The sequence below is a fragment of the Pangasianodon hypophthalmus genome, chromosome 9, assembly GCF_027358585.1.
Source record: "Pangasianodon hypophthalmus isolate fPanHyp1 chromosome 9, fPanHyp1.pri, whole genome shotgun sequence".
NCBI lineage: Eukaryota > Metazoa > Chordata > Actinopteri > Siluriformes > Pangasiidae > Pangasianodon > Pangasianodon hypophthalmus.
Genome location: NC_069718.1, coordinates 15,931,026 through 15,947,593, shown reverse-complemented (window position 1 = coordinate 15,947,593; position 16,568 = coordinate 15,931,026). Strand labels below are relative to the sequence as shown.

General features: G+C 35.5%; 3 protein-coding genes across 4 annotated transcripts; 2 read left to right on the top strand and 1 right to left on the bottom strand.

Annotated features, from left to right (window-relative positions):
* The first annotated feature begins 2,971 nt into the window (after window positions 1-2,971).
* On the top strand, window positions 2,972-5,805 carry cib1 (calcium and integrin binding 1 (calmyrin)). The gene is made up of 7 exons (XM_026919687.3): window positions 2,972-3,148; window positions 3,427-3,461; window positions 3,716-3,815; window positions 4,264-4,417; window positions 5,121-5,239; window positions 5,373-5,461; window positions 5,555-5,805. Exons 1-7 carry the CDS (start codon window positions 3,098-3,100, stop codon window positions 5,574-5,576), a joined length of 570 nt encoding a protein of 189 aa, XP_026775488.1. The 5' UTR covers window positions 2,972-3,097; the 3' UTR covers window positions 5,577-5,805.
* On the bottom strand, window positions 5,553-12,424 carry LOC113530018 (RCC1 domain-containing protein 1). Of its 2 annotated transcripts, none has more exons than XM_026919685.3 (8): window positions 12,114-12,424; window positions 11,322-11,549; window positions 9,778-9,943; window positions 9,088-9,209; window positions 6,489-6,590; window positions 6,235-6,387; window positions 6,117-6,146; window positions 5,553-6,034 (listed from the first exon to the last, which is right to left on the bottom strand). In XM_026919685.3, exons 1-8 carry the CDS (start codon window positions 12,334-12,336, stop codon window positions 5,877-5,879), a joined length of 1,182 nt encoding a protein of 393 aa, XP_026775486.3. In that variant the 5' UTR covers window positions 12,337-12,424; the 3' UTR covers window positions 5,553-5,876. The 2 variants fall into 2 exon arrangements, with proteins under 2 accessions (XP_026775486.3, XP_026775487.3); XM_026919686.3 differs by having other exon boundaries at window positions 11,352-11,549.
* A 1,199-nt stretch (window positions 12,425-13,623) lies between these two features.
* Window positions 13,624-15,596, top strand: LOC113529995 (dynein light chain roadblock-type 2). Its single transcript, XM_026919648.3, has 4 exons — window positions 13,624-13,745; window positions 14,027-14,102; window positions 15,082-15,249; window positions 15,352-15,596. The coding sequence occupies exons 1-4, from the start codon at window positions 13,743-13,745 to the stop codon at window positions 15,393-15,395; spliced, it is 291 nt and encodes a 96-aa protein (XP_026775449.1). The 5' UTR covers window positions 13,624-13,742; the 3' UTR covers window positions 15,396-15,596.
* The last annotated feature ends 972 nt before the right edge of the window (window positions 15,597-16,568 follow it).

The window sequence follows — 16,568 nt, the reverse complement described above, 5'->3', positions numbered from 1 at the left end:
ATAAAATAAACAGAAAAGAATTTTATAATACTCTTATATAGCTACACTATATAGCCTAAAGCATGTGGACACCTGACCATGACCCCCATATTTCAGTCTTCCCCAAATTTTTGCCACAAATTTGGAGTCACACAATTGTCTAGAACCTCTTTGTATGCTGTAGCATTACAATTTTCCTTCAATGGAACTAAAGGGCCCAAACACGTCCCAGCATGACAATATCCCTGTACACAAAGCAAGGTACTTGGTGTGCCAAGGTTGGAGTGGAAGAACTCAAGTAGCCTGTGCAGAGCTCTGACTCTGACTCCACATTAGTGGCATGCCTTTGGAATAAGATGTTCAACAAACACATATGGGTGTCTTGGTCAGGTGTCCAGTTGTCAGTTTTCATTCTACACCTTCTCACTTTCCCTACTCTATCAATTCCAGCACGTGTTTAATTATTCATCTATGTCCTGTTTTACCTATACACAACATATACTAATCTCCTTATATGATAATAAGGTGGAATGTCTTATTTACCCAGGAAGTATCTGATACACCATTGGCTATCATTGTGCTGAAGAAACGCAACTATTGTGATCTAGGAATAGTAGTAACATACAGTATTTTAATAAAGTGTATTATTTAAGTGATTTAAAAAGGTCAGTTTTCTAGCTGAGACTTTACTCTGTCAGGTAAACACTCAAAAATTTGGAATCATAAAAGTGAAAATTATAGAGTGGAACGTTAATTTCTACATAAAAATATGAAGCGTGGTGCTTTATTAAGGCTGTGTGATTACAGTAATGAGATCTACTTCAAATAGATACAGTATACATAATATTGTACAGATAGTAAAGTATTATTGTATTATTAATCGCTGTTTGGTAATGCCACAGCATAAGGCACAGCATTAAAGCTTTACAAATTTTCCATGATTGTGTCTTGTGACTTGCGGAGCCATGGCTCGAGAAAAATCCATCTGAATCAGAATCCATTTTCCACGGATCACCCTGAGCCAGTATCAGTCTCCATCTATATAAAGGCTAGTGCCTTATTAGTGCTAACTAGCTGCTACTGTAGAGTGATACCCACAATTTGTTTACAAAAAATGAGATCTCAGTTACTTTAACCATGGCATGGTCACTGGTGACAGATGGGCTGGTCTGAGTATTTCACAAACTTCTGATCTCTTGGGATTTTCACACACAACAGTATCAAGAGTTTACACAGAATGATGTAAAAAACAAAACAAACAAACAAAAAAAGACCACTTGATGTTTTTCCTGCCTTTAACTGGATTTGGTTCAAGCTGACAGAAAGGATATAGTAACTGAAATAACCACTCATTACAACCATGGTGGGTAGAAAAACATCTTAGAACGCACAACATGTCAAATCATGAGGCAGATGGGCTACAACAGCAGAAGACTGTAAGTGTTTCCACTTCTGCCAGCCAAGAACAGAAATCTGAAGCTACAACAGGCACAGGTTCACTGGACAGGTGAAAAAGACCAGGCAATGTTTGTGTCAGTTCAAACCAGTCTGGCCAGTCTCATTGAAGCATACAACAACAATGCAGTGATGACATTCTTTCCAGTAAATGCACCCTGTCTGGATGTTGTACGGGCTACATGGGCTAATTTATTTTACAGTAGCTGCTTCTAACTAGGAAAACAATGCACAGCACAAAGCTAACTTTTAATTTAGAACGTAACAACAAAGAATGAGTAGATCGACAACAACAAAGATAATATAATTAAGAATAATAGCAATAATTATAACACCAACAATAATGACAATACTGTAATTATTTGATAATCTTAAATTTAACAGTATTATTAATATCTATAGCTTAACAAAATAATTAAAAGCAATGAAAAATGCATTTTTAAAAAAAAATTCTTTAATACATTTCACAATAACAAAGATAATCAGTAATAATATTATTAACCATAATAAAAAATAATATTAAAAATAACACTATTATGACATCAATAATAATAATAATGTTATATTTATTTAGAGAGTTTTTGATACTAGACTATAAATCAAGCCATACCAAAAATTCTGAAAGCATAGTGTGTTTCGATTTCAAGTGCTGCTGAATTGCCGAAGGTGCTCAAGGGGTCCCAGAAAGTCTTTAAAGCTCGAGCTCTCGTCCTTCATTTCTGAGGTGGAGAAGACATGGCAGATCCTTTTTCGAAATTGATGGGACTAGATTGTGTGGTCAAAGAACTGCATAGGATTATCAATAGATTTTGGGTGTATGTTTACATATAAATAACAGAACGGTCATTCAAATAATGTAAGAGAAGTAAGGAAGGCTCTGACAAATATACTTCTGAGAAATTCCTTTTCTTTCACCGTTTTGTCCTCATTTTGTGCTTTTGGCTCTCTGGGAGCTTTACCTTATATGGAGTTTTGTGGGCGTCACTAAATGCAAATAAGCTAAGCTGTGAACACGGCTGATTGGTGTTCATCGACACGCACACAACAGGAAGACTAAATATGTGTTTGGATTGATAAAACACAGAAAGTGAGAATAGGAAAAATAAAACAGGCCAGTATTTTATAAAAGAAGGAATAATATAGTTAATATTAAAGTTAAAAAAACTTCTTCATTTATCTTATCTTATCTTTTTTTTTTTAGCTTGTCACTGTTTTCTGTTTTATTGAAATACAAAATCGATTATAGAGTGAGTTTAAAACTAAAAACACTTTTAATTATTTCATAACCCATTCTACTATAAATTTTTGTGTTTATATTATTGGATCAATAGATAACCTGTTAATGAGTTTTGTTTCGTTTTTTTTTTTTTTTTTTTTTTGGTCCCCTTTAGATTAAAAACATGCTAATATATACCTGGAAAAATGTCTATTATATAAAATGTTTATAAATATTTTTGATTTAATGTTTCCGCCTTTTGTAAAAATGGAATGAAAGCATAAGTGTATTATCACTGAACTTCGCACTTCTATGCAAAATCGTTTCCATGGAAACTCACACGTAGGCAGGAAGAGGAAGTAGAGTTCGCCTCAGTGGTAAAGTTTGTTAGCTAAAAATAACCATAACAGCTCTAACCTCGTCTGACAAGTAACGTTTTTTACCGTTATGGGAGCCACAGCCACTAAATTACCCAAGGATCAGTTGTCGGAGTATCAGGTAAATATTAGATTTAGTGTAATTACTTTGTGTCAGAAAGCTAGCTAAGTTAACTGTTAGCAGTGGAAGCTATGACACTAGTATAAATTAAGTGGGTCTTGTTGGTATTAGTTTACAATTTTTTTTTTAATAAGTTGCTATTTGTTTTATATATCCTTTTTTTTCATAAAAGTGTAAAGACAAGCCTTGTTTCCGGTAGTAACCCATCAGTCCATATGAGTGCTGTAGAGTGCTAAAGGTACATTTGACACCGTGTAACTCTGTTGCTTTGTGTTTAGGAGCTCACGTTCCTCAGTAAACAAGAAATTCTACTGTAAGTAAAACAAACACTGAATCTGTCTATTACACTCAAGTACAGCCTCATTCTGAGTTACAGCCTTCATTCAGAAATGTCTGAAGTTAATGTGCGTCACTTGAATATCTGATAAGAACTTTGGTTTTTAGTAATGTTACCCAACAGCTGATGAACAGTATTCATCAACAGCCAATCTCCCACAGGTCATACCTTAACTACAGCAGAGTAAAGTTTGTTTTTAACTGCTTGTGGTTCAACAATCTGTTGTCTAGGGCGCACAAGAGATTCACTGAACTCCTGAACAGAAATGAGAGGCAACAACTCAGTTCCCGGGTACCCATGGATAAAATTTGTGCTTTGCCAGAGCTCAAGGTGAGAAGAAAAAAAAAAAAATCATGACTAGGTTTATTTCCCTTAACCAATCAGAAGAGTGCTGTTTCCTCAACCAGTCAGTGTGTTTCAGTTGACATTACACTGGATTTGAGTAATCAGTTGACAGATGATGCACATGTATTCTGTATGGACTTGTTGAGGAGTTGAATCAGGTGTAATAGTGCATAGACAATATAATATGGAGGGCTGGGGATCACCCATTTAAATTACTGAAGTATAGTGTGTGAAATTTTAGTTGTCAGATTATCACAATCTTGTCTCAACAATGAAATTTCATTTCAGTAACCTGATATACAATAGCCTTCAGTAATGTAATCATATTTTGTCATAAACCCCTTGAATGATCTTTCTGTTATTTCTATGTAAACATACACCCAGTGTCTGTGGATAATTGTGTGCAATGATTTTTTTTTTGCCTATGATCTAGTCCAATCCCTTTCGAACAAGGATCTGCCACGTCTTCTCCACCTCAGATACGAAGGATGGGAGCATAAGCTTTGAAGACTTCTTGGATCTCTTGAGCGCCTTCAGCGATTCAGCAACGCTTGAAATCAAATCACACTATGCTTTCAGAATTTTCGGTAAGGCTTGATTTATATTTTAGTAACAAATTGCCTTTCTAAATAAAGTTTTTATGTTTATTCCCTCTCATTGTGACACTTCTTAACCATGCAGATCATTAAAAATAAAGGCCAAATACACTCACGTTTTAGGAACACCTGTCCATTCATGCAAAATGTAATCTCAGTGACTATGACTATAACTTGGTTGGTGCCAGACAGGCTGGTTTGAGTATTTTTCAAACTGCTGTATCATAAACACCATTCTGTGTAAACTCTAGAGCCTGTTGCGTGTGAAAATCCCAAGAGATCAGCAGTTCTGAATTACTCTAACCAGCCCGTCTGACACCAACAACCATGCCACAGTCAAAGTCACAGAGATCAAATTTGTCCTACATACTGATGTTTGATTTGAACAGCAGCTGAAGCTCTTGACCTGTATCTGCTTGATTTTATACACTGCACTGCTGCCACATGATTGGCTGTTTGGGTAATAGCATGAACGAGTAGGTGTACAGATGCTCCTAATAAAATGACCAATGAATGTATAATGACTTGTATACTTTTATTTCCTCTTTTTTCATGCTTTACTAACCATACAGGTTACTAAAATAGAGGCCAAATATTCGAGCTGAAGTCCATTTAGCTAAACAATAAAAATTAAAAAATTAATTTGTGTGAAAGAAATATTAGGAATTGATTTAGTATTACTTAATCATCCCAGATTTTGACGATGATGGGACACTTGATTACGAAGATCTCAAGAAGTTGGTGAACTGTCTGACTGGGGAGTCCACAGACACGAGACTCACTTCTGAGGAAATGAATCAGCTCATAAACAATGTGAGTATGCTACACACACACACACACTTAATCTTTTATCATTATTACAGTTAGACCTTTTGTTCCTTTGCTGCTGTAAGAGATTTAGAAAAAGCTGTCTGCTCTTGTAATGAGCACAATTTTGAATTTACAGATTCTTGAGGAATCAGACATTGATAAAGATGGGACTGTAAATCTCTCAGAATTTCAGCATGTTATCTCCAGGTCTCCAGATTTTGTTAGGTAAGAAACCTAGTTTTACTGTATTTGATCTTTTAACTCCAGGTACCTTCATGTCTTTTGTGTCATTTAATAACTAAACATTGTACTTTCCAGTTCATTCAAGATTGTGCTGTGAAGATTACAGAGAACCAAAGACATCTTTTCCCCATCCAGCTTGTTTTCAACACGTGTGCACTTTGCTCTTCTCCCAGCAGTACTAATGTAACATGTTAATTGTGGTTTACTGTATTTCAGCTGCCTTTGTAATTGCAAAGATTTTGAATATCTCTGCCGAACTCTTATTTCTCACTTTTTTCTTTGGAAATGTATTTGTATATTTGATAAATGCTTGTACTTTTCCTTTATTTCTGTGCTGCTGAGTGCTTAACAAAAGTGAAAGGTCCTTAGGCAGGAGATACAGTACTGTGCGTGTGGGTCATGATGGGACACGGTCCCTTGGAACTGCTGACACAAACGTGTTCCATAATCCACAGACAACATCTTCCACACTCATTCTACCATCTGAGAAAAAGTCCACAATTTTTGGTTCATCTGAACTGCATCTTGAACCATGACCTAACTGGCCATAGTGACCTGTTTCAGAAGGAAAAGAGGAGCTCATCAGATCAGTCCACCATATTTATTAGTCCACAGTCTAGAAAGTAAAATGTCTTACCCCATCCCCAGGTGTAGAGATCACCAGTGCCTAAAGAAATAAATACATTTAAATAATTCCAACACCATCAGATTCAATAAAATATAAACAACAGGAAAGAGACGTTACAGAATCTTACTCGTGATGGCCGCTGTATGACGGGATCCACAGCTGACCTTGTTAATTTCAGACACTTCCGATACATCCACCAGAGCCGGGAACGCTTGAATTGAGATGAACACATCACTGGTGCCCTTGTCTTCCTTTTTGTTCCCCTTCAGTTTGTCTTTCTCTATACAGAAACATATATATCAGAAAGAGAAGAATACAGACTGGCAGAGAGAGAGAGAGAGACAGTGGGTGTGTAAAATAAGAGTTTTAAGCCTGACTCACCAATGCTTTCCTCTTCTCTCTGACTCTCCTCTCTGAGGCCTTTCGATGGAAGGCCAATCTGGCCGCTCTCGTTCCAGCCCCATACATACAGATCTCCGCCAGCTGTGCACATTAACACATCTGGTTAATCACCCTACCTTTGCACAGTGCTTTACTGCCTTTTAGGATGTTTTCATACCTATTTACTGAATCTGAATCAGAGCAAAACTGATACTTTTGGTTTGTTTGTTATTTGCTATGGTTTGGTACATAAATAAATGAAAAAGTAAAAAAATCACTGGAAGAAGGGCATGCAGGGAAATGTACTTTAATTCATTGTTCAGAAAGAAAAGGTAAACAAATCTTCGCCAAGTGCACACAGAAATCACAACAATCACCTGAGCAAGGAGAACATGATAAATTATGAGATAATTATAACTAGTTATAATAGTTTTACTAGTTAGTATAATGCATTTTAAGTATAACTAATTATATAACTAAAGTAATTTGTTTAAAACAGTTTGCGCATTGCATCCAGCATTTCTCTTTTCCTTTTGTTCGACAGCACCAATAACCAGAATGCAGCACTACACCTGTTATTTGGCTAAGTTTACATCTCACCGGTCAGTTTAGCTGCTCACATCTACAAATAAACGTCACCCAGAATACCTGATATGTTTGGTTCAATTCCTGTAGTTGGGTCACCTTAATCAAATAAATGAACAGAGTGCCAGGAAAAATCTGAGTCCGAGAAGGCAAAGGTTAATCATTAGTTTTTTTTATAGTAGGTTCCAGGAATGCAGTAAGTGAATTGGAGTGCTGGAATGTTATGCAGCATGGCATGGTGATTTTTTTTCCCCACAATTAAAATTAATAGTTTATATAACACAGCATACAGTTGAGGTCAAAAGTTTACATCCCCCTTTCAGAATCTGCAAAATGTTCATTATTTTACCAAAATAAGAGGGATCATACAAAATGCACGTTATTGTTTATTTAGTGCTGACCTGAATAAGATATTTCACATAAAAGATGTTTAGACATAGTCCACAAGAGAAAATAATAGCTGAATTTATAAAAATGACCCTGTTCAATTTAAATAAATTTAAAGGACAACTGAGGGACTCATATGCAACTATTACAGAAGGTTCAAACGCTCACAGATGCTCCAGAAGGAAAAACCATGCATTAAGAGCCGGGGGGTGAAAACCTTTGAACAAAATGGAGATGTGTAGATTTTTCTTATTTTGCTAAATATTGTATTTTTTCACTTAGTACTGCCCTTCAGAGGCTACAGAAGATAGTTACATGTTTCCCAGAAGACAAAATAAGTTAAATTTACCCCGATCTTCAAATTCAAAAAGTTTTCACCCCCCGGCTCTTAATGCATGGTTTTTCCTTCTGGAGCATCTGTGAGCGTTTGAACCTTCTGTAATAGTTGCATATGAGTCCCTCAGTTGTCCTCATTGTGAAAAGATGGATCTCAAAATCATACAGTCATTGTTGGAAAGGGTTCAAATACACAAAAATGCTGGAAAACCAAAGAATTTGTGGGACCTGAAGGATTTTTCTGAAGAACAGCGGGCAGTTTAACTGTTCAGGACAAACAAGGGACTCATGAACAACTATCAGTAAACAAAAAAACACAGCTGTGGATCATTCAGGTAACAACACAGTATTAAGAATCAAGGGGATGTAAACTTTTGAATGGGGTCATTTTTATAAATTCAACTATTATATGTAAACATCTTTTATGTGAAATACGTTATTCAGGTCAGCACTAAATAAATAATAACATGCATTTTGTATGATCCTCTTATTTTGGTAAAATAATAAACATTTTGCAGATTCTGAAAGGGGGCTGTAAACTTTTGACCTCAACTGTATGTGTTGAGAAAATCACAGCATCAGCTGATACAGACCAGCGCCAAGTCATTTCTAATGTAAAAAAAGAATGCAGTGTTAATGCAATCTACATTATTAAAGTATAGAGAAGATTTACAAACTACACATCTATGACAGGCAGCCCACAAATAAAAATGCACACTACACTGACAACAATATTAAAATGCATACTGAAATTCTATTTTGTGACATTAAATGCAATATATGAAGTTCTTTTAATGTATTATTATTATCATTATTGAATTTAAAATGTGTTCATAAAGACTTAATTAGTTTTAATTAATAATTAAGAAGGTCCAAACAAGTTACAAAATCTCCCATCTTTGCCCAAAACATTTTTCACAATTTCAGCAGGAATTACAATGGTTTATTATTTCTGTATTCTAACAAGGGCCTCAATAAATAAAAGATTTTTTAAAAATTAATTCCCTGACAGTGGATATTGTATTTGTGGAGATCAGCACTGGCTTGCCTAATCTGTGTTCCAGAATATTTGAGCTCCCAAATCCGTGCTACTTGTTTACAGCGAAATGGAGGAAAGAAAAAAAAAAAAAAAACACAGACAAAAAGGGCATTCTCCAAGTATGTGTTAATTAATATGAAATAAAAAATAATATATTTAAAAACTGCCAATAATCTACAGTTTTTATGAAACACTATGAATAGTTATGTAGAAACTGTACTACTGGAATTGAAGGAGGAGTTTCATTCTCACCACTGATGCATGCTGAGTGCCAGCCTCCTGCAGCGACAGATTTCATCGGGACTCCGCACAGAGCCTCTACTGCTCGAGGCTCATCCCCTGACACCAGAGTGCCATGACCCAGCTGACCATGACTGCCAAAGCAACAAGATAAGCCATGGCAACTTTACTGTCATCTCATCCATTTAACAGTGTGCGTTAAGGGGTATGGTGCGAGAAAAGGTAAGAATACAAAGCTATGCAAACAGGAATGGGAAATATTACAAGTGTGTAAACCACGTGTAAGTATGGAAAAGGTGAAAGGTCTACAACATTGAGTAAATAAGAAATAAAACACGAATGGACATTCTGCTATTATAGAAAAATGACAGGATGGGATGTTTTATTCCTCTTAAACGGCATCACATTGGCAACAATTAACATTGTCAAACTTTTAACAATTTTAGTTATCTTTAATGTAGTAAGTCCATGAGACAACTTAATTTCTATTATCACTTATGTTAGAGCAGCTATAAAAAGTCTTTCCCTCACCTCACTCTTTTTCTCTATCCTAAAGTTCATAATACAAGAAAATGCAGTTTGTCCACTGTCTTGAAAACTTTCCCATGGCGGAAAATAGTCTGTTTAGTTAGTGCTAATCATTCATTCATTTAAAAAAAACAATTTTAGATCTTTTTTTTTCTTTAGGATATTGGCTCTCACCTGCCATGTCCCCAGGTGTAAACAGTCCCAGAGGCCGTGAGTAGAACAGCGTGTTCAGTGCCCAGTGCCAGGCTCACTGCCTGCAGATGTGGAGGGAGCGGCCGAAAAAATGGAGGTTTGGAGCCTATATATCCCCCTGGGACCAACGGTAACTGTAGAGCATTCCCTTTCCAATGAAATAAATACCACAGTTAGATAAGGGCTCTGAAGATACTAATGCATACAATGCAATATTCATAGAATGCTTTTACTTTTCAAAACAGTTTCACTAAAACAGAGCTTCTCAACCCAGTCCTGAGGGACCCCCAGCAGCCAGTCCATGTTTTTATACAGCTAAAACTACATTTGAAGCCCGTAAAAAGGGCTATTCAATGCTGATTAGCTGGGCTACGATTAGCTTCTTACGAAGTGGATGTCAGTAAAATAAAGGCTGAATGAAGGCTTTGAAGGACTGAACTGTGAAGCTCTGTACTAAAATCTCTGAGGATTTTCAGCTATCCAGGTCATTCTGAAGCAGTGTTTCCCACACACAGGTAATATTTTGGCTCTGTGTCAGGGTATACTGATGACTGCCTAAGTACATTTTGCAGCTTGAGTCATATCCACTGCCCAGGGTTCCTGGGATAGACTCCAGATCCTCTGCAACCCTGACCAGGATGAAGCGGTTACTGATGATAATGAATGAATGAATGAATGAATGCTCTAAGCCACTGATTCTCAAAATGGGGTCCAGGAAGCATAACCAGGGAGTCTGCAAATTAAAAAGATTGTTACTGTGCTGGAAATCCCAACTCACTCGTATGACCATATTAATATTATATGTATTGAGTTTTTATAGTTATTAGCCAGTTTGATGGGTCACTTGATTTGAATATGCTTAATCCAAACCACAATAAGTAAATCATGTGAACTTGGACCTAATGCGTTCTGTTGGTGAAATTCCCTAGAATAAAAAGCTCTATGGCTTCAGTAAATAACTAGAATATTATTGTACAAATGTGAATATTGAGCCTACATTGCAAAAAATGACTTCGAGTTGAAATACATTGAATATAATCAAATTTATCTAATATTTCCTATTATAAGATTACAATAAACCAAATGTAAGTTTATTAAACCTATTTCAAGCCATTTGTGCTCATTTCAAGCTTGAAACAGTCTTGATCTATTGGCAGATAATTTTACTTATTTTAAGCATTTATTTAAAAAAAAAGAAGCAAAATTATCTGCCAACAGAATAAGAAAACTACAAGCTTGAAATGAGTAATGTCCAAAATTAGGTTTAATGATCTTATATTTGGTTTATTGTAATCTCATATGAAGACATACTACAAAAATCTGACTATATTCAAGATATTTTCACTTGTTAAGAAGACACTTTCTGCAGTGTAATATCTGAATAGGCAGATTATTGGACTTTATTTTACAGTTAAAGGAGACTGTCTGCAAAAAAAAAAAAAAAAAAAAAAGGTTGAGAATCGCTACTCTACGTAAATTGTGGAATACAGTTCACTACTTATCCAAGAGACTGGAGACAGACTCACAGCACACAGCACTGGATATAATCACATTACCAGTCTTTTCAGTGGTGTTCAGTTCTTCACTCCAAACAAGCTCTCTGCTGTTTCTGTGTAAACTCCAGCACTTGACAGTGTGAGAAAAGCGGAGGATTAAAAAGCTCTCAGTGAGGAGAGCATCTTCACATCCTTCACTCTCCGACACCAACACACCGCTCTCTGCCCCATGCACACACACACCCCGGGGCTCACCACCTGCAGGGTAAACATGAACCTCATGAGGGAAAACATTCATTCATTCATCCATTCATTTAATTTTTATCTTTTTAAAGGTGCATTTCCTGCCACCTACTGGGCTGGAGTGTGGAGCATTGTGGAGGGAAATTAAAAAAAAAAAAAAAAAAAGAATTATCCTATTAAAAATTAATAATCCTATTAATCAAGCCTGTTATTCTTAAATAATGTATAAGTGGGTTGTAAACTCTAAACTGTTTGGGGGCATTATTCAAAATAATTTTAAGTGACATGTTCCTTATTTCCAATAATACATTTATAAATAAATTCTCCTACTAATTGAGCTCGTTCTCTTTCATATGCTCCACAGTTTAATATCACATGTTTTACCATCATAATATTTACACAATTACCAGATTCATGTTCATTAATAATAATAAAAGTGTGATATTGAGAGTAGTGTGTCCAATGCAGAGTCTAGACAGTAGTGTGTCCTGCTTCTCTTCCGGTTCCAGCAGGTTTTTGAATGCTGTATATGTTATGCAGACCATTTGGCAACATAATCATTAAAAAGCAAGCCCTCACCGCTGATGTGGATGACAGCACTTTGGCTCCAACTTGCAACAACTTTCTGTATCTCGGTTTTTTGTTCTGTGCTCAAACCTGTTCTGCTGAAAGTCTGAGCACAAGTACACAAAGAGTCCAGCACCACCGGCCTGAGCACTCTAATGTCCTTCTGCTCATCTTTACACTGGGGGTCTATTTGTCCAAAACCATTAAAACCAAAACCAAACCAGTTCACTGACATGAAGCACCTAACAGAAACCAGCCACTGCTGCTTTCATGAAGAGTATTTTCCACCATTGAGTTACTGGAACAGTGTGAACTCAGCAGCATTGGTTTCACTTTTCAAAATAAAAGGGTGTTATGAGTTAATAAAAATATGATAAAATTAGATAAAAGTTACACCAATTCATTCATTCATCCATCTTTAGTAACCTACCTCCATATCCTGGTCAGGGTCTGGAGCACAGGAACACCAGGAGTGTAGCGGCATGGGGACAGCCTCTGCATGGGACGCCAGTCTACTGCACACACACCTTCACACCTACAGCAATTTTAGTGTAGCCAGTCCACCTACCTGCATGTATTTGTGAGGAGGGAGGAAACCAGAGAACCCAGACGAACCCTCCGTGGACACGATGAGAACATGCAAAACACTGCACAGACAATGCTCGAGCTCAGGATCACACCAGGACCCCGAGCTGTGAGAAAGCAGCACAATCTGCTACACCAATGTGCCAGTTAGAATATGATAAAATCCTTGCTTAAATAGTTACTATGATGTGGAGTAATACAAATATCTCAAAAGTTGGAAAAAAATAAATAAAACCACATTTCTAATGGCCAAATTACATATAAATTCACATACGTTTTCATAGCCTTTTTTTTTTTTTTAAAAATCAAAGAAAATTTTACATATCCATGGTAATTTTTTGGTAGGAATGTTATTTAATGAACAACAGAATGCATCTTACATTTATTCTAATAATCTTACAAGTTATTTAATCAAATGACAGCTATCGACCATATTTAATATTTATTCATCAACTCAGTTCACATGTATTATTATTATTATTATTATTATTATTATTATTTACCAAATATATAGGTGTTACTCTATTTTTGTTCATTTAATTCAATTATACAAAGGTTATTTTAAATGTTTTATTTGCTGAAAAAAGTACAGAAACCATCACAGAAATTCTAATGGTTTCCACTACAAATACCATTACAAACCATCAGCTTACCATTAAAACCATTACCATTACTGGTCCTTAATGGTATCCATTAGACATAACATGCCACCAATAGAAGACAACAAAATACCAGTAGAGGCCCACAGGGAGCATTACAGTTTCCATTAAAACCAATACAATTCCCATTATAACCATTAAAACCATTACAAATTCTGTGAAGGTTTGTATTTTATTTACTTTTTTTTCAGCAGCCAGTTAAGATTATGAAATAAGACTTTAAAACATGATCATTTAGGTTAGGTGCAAAAGAGAAACTCTGCAAAAAGAGATAAGGTCTTTAATGTTAAAGGTGTGTGAAACTATTCGACTGTTTCCTGCTTCACACTTCCGTCTCCACACAGTAACGAAAAGCCACAACACAAAGACACACACAGGGCAGTGACTGCAGAGAATCATGGTAAAGTGGCTGATCTTTAATCTAACCATACAGCTGAGCTCTAATTTCTCAGATTTAAAGCATCTTTACAGTCTTTACAGGGGAGCACTGTCTTTTAAATGCTTCGTTGCTTACAGTTTAGTCTTGAAAATTGTACCAGATATAAACCTATAAACTATTGAATGTAGTTAGATCAGAGAGACATCTGAGCTGCAGACACATTTAGCTTGTTAGTGTGGAAGTATGTTGTTTTGCACCAGATTATGACATGAGCTTTGTTTTGCTCTCTTGCTGTATTCCAGGCTGAAGTGGAGGAAACACTGAAGAGGATTCAAGCACACAAAGGTGTTATAGGGACAATAGTTGTCAATGCTGAAGGTAACACACCTGCTTTTTTGCCTTTATTTATTTAATCAGTACAATAGAGAATTACTTTTTATTTTAGCATTACTTTATTAACTCTAAATGATTTTCCTGTACAGCACTGATGCGGATCTTTCCCTCAGTGCAGTGGTTCTTAAAGTTTTTGCAGCCAGAGACCCATTTAACTGTGACATAAATTCCATAGACACCCTCAAAACACATTTATTTTATGAGTATATTGAAATATTAGGCATATTATTTATTGCAATATTAATTTGGCTATTTATTAGAGCCATAGAGCTTTTTATACCTGAAATTTTCCACAACAGATCACATTAGGTCCAAACTGGTCTTATTTATAGGCGACATATTTTTGAGTGATTGAGGTTTGAAATAAACTAGTACAATTCAAGTGACCAGTCAAAAGCATAACAACTATAATAACTCAGTCATACAAAGATGTAATAACTTATAACAAATAAATAAATATTGCAGACCCTCTGGCTATGCATCAAGGGCCCCACTTTGAGAGCCTTAATGTGTTGTGCACTTTATTTGCAGTCAGCATCTGGCATTTTGTTCTTGCAGATTTACAGATTTTACAAGTGAAAAAAAGCTTGTAACAGTAAAATCAGTGAGTCTAATGGCTTTTCTTAGTGATGCAAAGTTTATCACTGTTGAACTATGTAAAACATCATTCATTGTAAGTTAAATTGTACATTAATGTTAAGGTTTTTCTTCAGCACTTACATCATAGATTATGACTGAAGCACTTAAACTGTAATTTATCAAAACATTCTCTTACTTCTCTATTTTTGAAATAATTACAAATCTTGTGATCAAAGCAAATAAGGAAAATCTCATTTTTGGACATTAGACTGCTCAATACATTATCCATGTTTTCCTTTCCATTGTGTTTTGAATAAAATGTTCATTTCTTTCTAAAAACACTGTCATGTGATTAAAACTCACCCTCGACTATGATGTTTTTCAGGTATTCCTATTAGAACGACACTGGACAATTCCACCACAGTGCAGTATGCAGGCTTACTTCATCAGCTCGCTATGAAAGCCAGGAGTACAGTTCGAGACATAGACCCTCAGAATGACCTCACTTTTCTGCGCGTCAGATCCAAGAAACATGAGATCATGGTGGCACCTGGTAAACCACCTTACATATCAAATGTAGATTTATTTTTTGTTGATGCAGAGACTTAACAATATCCAGACTAACAGGAGTTTTCATTTTCTTTTTCATTCACAGACAAAGAATATCTTCTGATAGTGATTCAGAACCCGAGCGAATAGGACTGAAGGACAGAATCAGCAAGCGCACACTTTATATCATACGTACTCATTTATCTTTTCATTGCTTTAGTGGTTTAATCTGCTTTCTGCACCTAAAATTGAATTTAACAGCATTTCTATCAAACATACACTTGTATACTTTTTAACCTTGCAAAAACACTTTGTTTAATGAAATAAAATTTCATCTGGAGGGAAAATCTAGTTAAGCTCTTTATTTAATTTCAGTAATGTAGCTGATTTGATATTGCTCAATTTTAACCTGAGGCTTTTTAGCTCCTTTTTTGACTTCACTACCCTGTCCACTAGATGGAGCTGTTGTTCTATACGGTTAGCTTTAAATTAAAGCTTTTCTCTATGAAGCTCAGCAGGGACTATAGAAATAAATAGCACTTGATTAAGGATTCCCCTCCCTAGCTTGAATATGTCATCATGTAGGACCCTCTAGATTGATTGAAATCACTGGTAAAGATGAGAATAAAGGCTACATAATGGAGATTGCTAGCTTGATGTAGAAAATTTAAAAAGTTGCCTTAGTGTGTGGAAAGATAATCAGCTCATGGGCCAAAGCAAGGCCACATTGATTAACATGGGAGTGTATTGGATATGGCAAAACACATTTACCACATCAGGAATAAATGAGGATTTATTTATTCATTGAGATATTCAGTCATCTTTACTGTTTTATCCTGTTCATGGTCTGAACTACAGACATGAAAATATTGTGGCGGGATTGGTCAGAATTCCTTCAGGAGCAGACAGGAATGTCATTTAAAATAGAATATAGCATGGTGTTACCATCGACTAGCAATTACCACTGACAAGCATTAAATTAATTACGTTAGCTACAATTAAAGTATTCAAAGGAAATACAAAGTCTATTATATAACTTTCATACTTTATTATATTTATTATATGCGCAGCAACGGTTACAATGAAAATCAAAATTATTTTTCTCCATAGTAAAATTATTTATCAAAATTATTTTTCTCCATAGTAAAATTATTTATCAAAATTATTCATCCAGTATAGGAACTAAATAATTTGAATAAATAAAAATACATCATTTTATTTCACAGTGTCCTTCATAAACCTTCATTCCCTCAAATGGATAAATCAAAATAAGGGTATGCCTTACAGTCACAAAAAATGAAGGGATCTTTTAAATGCAAATAA